Source organism: Procambarus clarkii, chromosome 69, assembly GCF_040958095.1.
Source record: "Procambarus clarkii isolate CNS0578487 chromosome 69, FALCON_Pclarkii_2.0, whole genome shotgun sequence".
Taxonomy (NCBI): Eukaryota; Metazoa; Arthropoda; class Malacostraca; order Decapoda; family Cambaridae; genus Procambarus; species Procambarus clarkii.
Genome location: NC_091218.1, coordinates 27,979,553 through 27,987,770, shown reverse-complemented (window position 1 = coordinate 27,987,770; position 8,218 = coordinate 27,979,553). Strand labels below are relative to the sequence as shown.

The 8,218-nt window shown below is 46.5% G+C and overlaps 1 protein-coding gene across 1 annotated transcript; it reads left to right on the top strand.

Annotated features, from left to right (window-relative positions):
- Positions 1-1,631: 1,631 nt before the first annotated feature.
- LOC123772309 (cuticle protein AMP2) lies at positions 1,632-6,122 on the top strand. Its single transcript, XM_045765398.2, has 3 exons — positions 1,632-1,674; positions 4,254-4,459; positions 5,817-6,122. Exons 1-3 carry the CDS (start codon positions 1,666-1,668, stop codon positions 5,983-5,985), a joined length of 384 nt encoding a protein of 127 aa, XP_045621354.1. The 5' UTR covers positions 1,632-1,665; the 3' UTR covers positions 5,986-6,122.
- The last annotated feature ends 2,096 nt before the right edge of the window (positions 6,123-8,218 follow it).

The window sequence follows — 8,218 nt, the reverse complement described above, 5'->3', positions numbered from 1 at the left end:
AGTTTTATTTGATTTGTTATTAAAATTCTGTCAAAAAGTATTCACTAAATGTTATTTAATGTATTGCCAAAAACACTTTTGTACGTCTATATCTTTTCTTAAAGGTTTCCTTATTTTATATTAGGACCACAAAAGTGCTCAATAAATATTTATTAAAAAAGTCCTATAAAGTTAACTAAAAATATTAACTAGAAACACTTAAAAAGTTTATCTAATAGTCTTAAAAGCTTTTTCCTAAAAATCTTAACAAGTTTTCTAAAAGTCTCAAAATAATTGATCTCAAAAAGTCATAATCAAATTCTGAAAAATTCAAATCAAGCCATGCCTTATGCTTTTTATCAATACGTTTAATGAATGGCATCCAAATTACATAAAAAAAGTTATTGAAAAGTGATATATCTTTCAAATTTCTACCCAAAATTTGCACGAATTGTTCTCTGCAGAACGTCGCAAAGTGTTTCCAGTGTAAAAATATAACACGAACGCCGCTCCTAAGCATTACAGTGATGTGTTATCTAAGAACTCCACGAATACGTCGTTTACAAACTGTTTTCTAAGTTTCGTATTTTTACAAAGAGAACTCTAAAGTACCGTGTAATTGCTGATATAAAGCATGCTCCATAAGTACTTCTATGAGATGCACTCTAAAATCTCATCTAAACCCCACTGTAAAGTGTGTTTTAGAGTGTGTGTTGTCTGGAGTGTGAGGGGATGGGAGTGTCGTCAGAGTGCTCGGGAGGTCCCGTTGTTAGACCCCCATAGGTTGACCTGACGTTCAGGGGTGAACTCGTGTCGCCCTTCGACCGGATCTCAGGAGGTGGGGGTGGGAAGGCTCTGGCTAGGGAGAAGGGGGAGCCAAGGTGTTCAGAGTGGGGGTGTGGTAATAGAGGTGTGTGGGGAGAGGAGTGTGGGGTTTGGGGAGAGGAGGGGAGTGGAGAGAGGGGGGTGTGGGGAGAAGGGGAGTGGGGAGAGGGGGTGAGGGGAGAGGGGGTGTGGGGAGAGAGGGTGAGGGGCTTCATGTAGATGAAATAATGATAATTTATAAATCTATGAGAATAAAGGACAAATTATTGTTTAGGCACAATATTGCTATTATTTTCCTTATTGTTTAGGCCTATAGGGGGATTGTGAAGAAAAGGCAAGAAGTTGTAGTTGTAAAGGAAAGTACAAATGAGGCAGGTGAAGTGGTTTAAATAAGAGAGGAAGCAAAAGCGGGAGGGAGGAAGACAGCCAGAGAGGAAGGGAGGGGCGGTAAGGTGAATGAAAGGAAGGCTAGACGTTGATGGAGGGGTTAGGGAGGGAGGGGTTAGGGAGGGAGGGAGGGAGGGAGGGGGAACATAATCGTCCCCTTCACCCGCGTCCGCCCACCCGCAACCCGCTCTCCACCCCATCATTCCAAACTCGTTATAGAGTCTCAACCCGCAGGCACTATATGTTTTTTGAACCCCTTGCCATCCCCCCTCCTCCTCCTCCTCACCCCATTCATTATCGTGTGTGCAAACTTCCCCATCATTCCGCCAGCTCTCTCTCTCTCTCTCACTCTCTCTCACTCTCTCCTTGCTCTCGACCTTGCACCCCGGGGCAAGTCGAGGCGGCGTCTGGTATATAAAGTCGACCCTCCACCACCCACACATCGTTCCAGCGTCTCCCGACAACACGCTAGACATGAAGCTCGTGAGTACACAAATGAGGAGAGTGGCAAAGAAATGGTAGTGAAGAGGAAGACTGAAGCAAGAGGGAAGAGAAAACGAGTCACAGTAACGTAGCTGAAGATATAATGACCAAACCACACACTTGAAGATGGGAGAAGCGACGACGTTTCGGTCCGTCCTGGATCATTATCGAGTCGAAAAGTCGTCGTTTCTTATTCTTTTGGTGTGTGCTGGTTTGGTCATCAAGAAAAAACGAGTTTGTGTCATTCTGCCAGTGTCGTTAACGTTGCTGCATTAGCTGAGTAGTCTTCGTCATTATTTTGGACGACCACTTCTTCTCTTGCCGTTTGTTTATTTATGTTGCTATGTTGCTTGGTGCTTTCGTGTTGGTCTGTCGCTGCCTGCGCTGTCAGGACGCTTGTCTTCACACCTCCAGCCTCAGTCTACACGACTGTTGGTAACCAGTTGCTGCTCTCTGTCTTTCCACCAGTCTCTACCGTCACTACTAGCATCTCTTGCTACCACCAGTCTCTACCGTCACTACTAGCATCTCTTGCTACCACCAGTCTCTACCGTCACTACTAGCATCTCTTGCTACCACCAGTCTCTACCGTCACTACTAGCATCTCTTGCTACCACCAGTCTCTACAACAACCACTAACATCACCTTCCGTCACTAGCCTATACAACTATTACTGTTACTACCTGTCTCTACATTCCCTGTCATCAGCCGCTACAACAACAACAACACCACCACCTACTACAGTCAGTTTCAACAATGTTTGATGACTAAATCACACATCAAAAGATGAAGAGACGACGACGTTTCGGTCCGTCCAGGACCATTATCAAGTCGTGTGTGTCGCCATTATCAACCCCCGACTTGATAATGGTCCAGAACGGACCGAAACGTCGTCGTCTCCCCATCTTTTGATGTGTGTGTATCTTCAGCCACGTTATTGTGACTCATCGTCTCAACAATGTTTGTTGGCACTACTCTACATCCGGTTGTCTCACCATCTTCAGCCTTCACTATCAGTAATTAGCCTTTTTGTCTGTCTTACTAGACTCTAACGCCCACTCTCAGCTTATCATGTATGTCACTTACTGTCTGTTCAATCTCTTTTTCTTGCTACCTTTCGAATCCATTCTTTTGCTACCTCTCCAGTTCATTTCTCTTGCTACCTCTCCAGTTCATTTCTCTTGCTACCTCTCCAGTTCATTTCTCTTGCTACCTCTCCAATCCATTTCTTGTGCATCCTCTCTAACCCATTTATCTTGAAACCTCTAAAATAAATTGATATTGCAACCTCTAAAATACATTACTCTTGCAATCTCTCGAATCCGATTACCATACTTCATCTTAAATCTATTTCTCTTGCTACGGCTCCAATCCGTTTCGCTTGCTTCCTCTTTAATCCATTTCACTTGCTACATTTTTTATCCATTTCTCTCGCTACCACTCCAATCCACGTCCCTTGTTACCTCGACAATCCATTTCTCTTCCGATCTCTTAAGTCTATTTCTCTTACTACATTCCAATCCATATCTCGGGCTACACCCCAATCCATTTCTCCTGCTACACTCCAATTCATTTCTCTGGCTACACCCCAATCCATTTCTCTTGCTACCTCTCTACAAAACGTGTTGCTTCATGCACTACCAGTAACTGTTGCTTGCATCATCAGAAATAACAGTAGGGGGGACTGTCCTCTGGCACCATTCCCCCCCCCCCTTGTCTTGCTGTTACGGTGGGGTACCGGAGTCAGTTCACAAGAGAAAAGTCCGAGGATCGGGTCCCGTGCTGGACGGAAACATGTGGACTTGATTCCTTTCATCTTGTACACCTGTTCACCCTGCATTAAATAGGTATATACTCGTGAGTTATAGGTATCTGTTGTGGGTTGCATCCTGGGGATAGGTCAGTCGTTGGCCTAGGTAGCACACTCGTCCCAAAGTTCGTGAGAAATTTGGCGTAGGTTCGAATCTTGTCCAGGGAGGATTGACTGGGCGCCAATCCTTAACTGTTTGCTCCTGTTCACCCAGTAGTAATTGGGGTATCTGGTTGTGAAACCAATGGCATGGTCGTGTTCCAGGGGAAACTATAGTGGGGGAGGCTGACCATGAGCTATGGGAAGGGAAAGCTCTCAGTCTTGAAACAGGAAGCTGACGGCGTCTGTTCATGTACTCACCTGAGTAAAAAACAAAAAACAAAAAACACCAATATCATTATTTCTATGTGTGGATTACACAGCAAGTTTGGCTTTACCTGTTGTTGCTATTGCACAAGTTTCCTCCCTCATAATGAATGAGTGAATGAGACCTTGAGTACCAGCGCCCATGGGGTAGTACCAGCGCCCCTGGCTTAGTACCAGCGCCCCTGGGTTAGTACCAGCGCCCCTGGGTTAGTACCAGCGCCCCTGGGCTAGTACGGGCGTCGTTCTTGCGGTGGACAAAAGAAGTAGAGCTGCTGGAGTGTGTGTCGCGACCTGGCCTCCATTACACGCCTCGTCCGCCTTCCTAGTATACAAATGCAACATAAAATTCCTGTATTTCATTAACAGCCAATGTTTGGACAGTGACACTCCCGCATACACACAGGTCGTCCTCGCCTGCCTGGTCGCCGCCGTCGTCGCCGCCCCAAAGCCCCAGGACGACCGCCCCGTCGTGCAGGTCCTTCGCGACGAACGGGTGAACGAAGGGGACGCCAACTTCAACTACGCTCTGGAGACAGACAACGGCATCAACGTTCAGGCCTCCGGCGTGGCCGGGTCTGAGGGGCAGAGCAACATCCAGGGCAGCTACTGGTAAGGCGGCGCCAGGAGGCGCTCATTGTCTCGTTGTTGGTTGTTGGTGGCGGGTGTGAGTGGTGCTGCTGAAGTCTGATCATTGGGTGGGAGGATTGGGGTGATTGGGGGCCTTTGTTCCAGGTGTGGGTATACACAAGGATCCAAATTCTTACCAATAGGCACTCAGGCGCCCAGCATACGCAAATGCATTTACACACACACAACGGTATATATGTCGGGGAGTCTGTGGCCGAGCGGACAGCACGCTGGACACGTGATCCTGTGGCTCCGGGTTCGATCCCGGGTGCCGGCGAGAAACGATGGGCAGAATTTCTTTCACCCTGATGGCCCTGTTATCTAACAGTAAATAGGTACCTGGGAGTTAGACATCTGTTACGGAGCTACTTCCTGTGTGTGTGTGTGTGTGTGTGTGAAAATAAAAATTAGTAGTTAGTAACAGTTGATTGACAGTTGAGAGGCGGGCCGAAGGAATAGAGCTCAACCCTCACAAGCACAACTAGGTGAATACAACTAGGTGAACACACACACACACACACACCTACCAACACACGCATACAATAACACACACGGGGCCTCGCGGCTAAGTAAACAGCGCTCTGGGGTCGTAGTCCTAAGGACCCGGGTTCGATCCCCAGCAGAGGCAGAAACAAATGGACAGAGTTTCTTTCACCTGATGCGCCTACTCACTTAGCATCCCCAGAATGCTTCCTGGCGATGTGTGTGTGTGTGTGTGCGTGTGATAAAGAGAAATATATGTAGTAATTATAATAATAGTATAATAAAAACAGACATAATAGAGGAAAAATATAAACGGTTAGAAAGCCGAAGTCCAAGAGCTAATAGCTCGGTATCCTGCAGGCACAAATGGCAAATACTAATGATAAATACACACATATTTCATGGAGCGAGAGACTACTTTAAATCCCAGGCCCTCACTACCTTGTCCAACACTGAGGTACAGCAGGAGAGTCACACTCTCACTACACGAGGTTCTGGCCAGCACTAACAGCACATTATACAGTAATATCACCCACATCCAGCCCACGCTTCCTGAATCGAATTCATGGTAATCCGGATTACCGTGTATTCTGGGGCACACAACGAACTCACACTCTTCCCAGCCTATTACTCGTTGGTCGTGCTCACACGCACACAACACTGGCACCAACACAAGCATCACCAACACCACCAACACCACCAAAACCATCATCAACACCACCAACACAAATATACAGTCATTGTGCCCACACTCACTACATCAGGTATATACGCAGTATACTCGACTACACTCTGTACCCCCTTCCCCGTTCGGCGCCGTAATAACCACGCCCGTCTCCTCCTCCCCCGGTCCTAGGTTACCTCTGGATGACGGCAGCTACCAAGAGGTTCGCTACGTGGCCGACGAGTTCGGCTTCCGCCCAGACTCCTCCCTGCTGCCCACGCCGCCCCCAGAACCACCCCATGTTGCCGAGCTCCGCCGCATCGCCGAGGAGCAGCGCGCCCAGGGCATCACCTTCGAGTGAGACGGCTGGCGACGGGCTCACCCAACCTCAGAAGACGGGCTCTTCTACCGTGTACAGAGCCACTAATTCGCTTTATAATAATACTGTGTGAAAGAACGTATTTCAATCTAAATAAAATTGATTTTGAGAAATTGAAACGTAGTTTTAATATGTAATTACTTTATGCAGTGTAATTACACGGGAGTCCTTGAGAACAAGGGCAAGAGAAGATGCACTGGTTCACGACACAGTCATTACTACAATGTAATGACTGTGATCGGCACTCTAATCATCTTTCTACACAATATCATCCTCACTGTAAGCTTCTTACCTACTCACGACCATCAGTACTGTAACCGTTCTTGCTACACACAGTCAGCAACACTGTATAACCATCTACAGTGCACTCGCCGCCGTCCTCATTACTGTAACCATCGACATCAATTACTGTCTTCACCTCTGTAACTATTATCGCTACCCGGTCACCGCTGGAGTTTCCCTCTACAACCTTCCCTACCCTTCACCACATTCCTTACCCTTTACCACATTCCTTACCTTTCACCACATTCCCTACCCTTCACCATCTTCACTTTCCTTCACCACCTTCCCTACCTTTCACCACCTTCCCTTTCCTTCATCACCTTCCCTACCCTTCATCACCTTCCCTACCCTTCAACACCTTTCCTACCCTTCACCACTTTCCCTACCATTTACCGCCTTTACTACCCTTTACCACCTTCCTTACCCTTCTCCATCTTCCCTTTCCTTCACCACCTTCCCTACTCCTCACCACCTTCCCTACCCTATAACGCCTTCCCTACCTTTCACTACCTTCCTTACTCCTCACCACCTTCTCTACCCTTCACCACCTTCCCTACCCCTTCACCACCTTCCCTACCCCTTCACCGCCCTCTTTATCCTTCACCAACTTCCCTACCCTTCATCACCTTCCCTGCCTTTCACCACTTTTTTTTACCCTTCACCACCATCCCTACCCGTCATCACTTTTCCTACCCTTCACCACATTCCCTATCCTTCACCACATTCCCTATCCTTCCCTATCCTCCCTCTCTGGGAGACAGAACTAACAACGATAATGGATGCAAATTTATCAAATATGTTTATGACAATAGATTAACTGTGTATACTACGGATACTCAAACTGATTTATTGGAAGGCAGACTTGATTATGTCCTTGGTAATGAGTAGAAACCCGTTACATAATCAATATAATATAGACAAACAGATTCCATATTATGTTCAGCAACATAATATGGAATGTTCGTTGGTAAATCACTTGGTTAGTGATCACTATGCATCCCTACTTTCTGCTTCCTATGAGGTGTAGTGTGATGTACCTCATAGACATCAGAGACCGAAAATTAATATTCCATATAGTTTGCACAACCACTTTATTAATTGTATTTGAAAATGGTATCAAGATTACACAATAACAAATGTACAGTCCTTCTCCAGAGATCTCATTGAAACAATTACTACCTGCTACGACACATGGGTGTGTTGGGGAACAAGCCGTAAGCCTAGCAGAAGTTGACAACACCTACCACCACCCAAGTGGGTCCTTGACCCCGTATTTGTTAAAGAACATGAACGGGTAAAGCAGCTTCGAGATACATACAAACGAACCAAAGCACAAGGTGACTTGCATGCATTTCTTGTCACAAATAAAGAGGTGAGAGACATGAGCAACGTTATACGAAATAAACATTGAGAACAGTTCCTACAAAGTATAAATGAGCAAATATATAAATAGGAGCGTGGATATTAATAGGAGCTGCCTCGTATGGGCCAATAGGCCTTTTGCAGTTACCTTCACTCTTATGTTCTTCTGTTCAAACAACACTTGTTGAAGTTCGGGAAAAGATACGAAAAATCTCTAGAAGCAACCCAACCACACCACTGCACCACAATCCACTAGAACAAGCAAGCCACTGCACCACAGCCCATTAGAACAAGCAAACTACTGCACCACAGCCCATTAGAACAAGCAAACTACTGCACCACAGCCCATTAGAACAAGCAAACCACTGCACCACAGCCCACTAGAACAACCAAACCACTGCACCACAGTCCACTAAAACAACCAAACCACAGCACCACAGCCCACTAGAACAACCAAACTACTGCACCACAGCCCATTAGAACAAGCAAACCACTGCACCACAGCCCACTAGAACAACCAAATCACTGCACCACAGCCCACTAGAACAGCCAAACTACTGCACCACAGCCC

Coding starts and splice junctions, on each gene's coding strand:
- LOC123772309 (XM_045765398.2), top strand. Junction 4,460..5,816: donor AACATCCAGGGCAGCTACTG/GTAAGGCGGCGC, acceptor CCCCGGTCCTAG/GTTACCTCTGGATGACGGCA.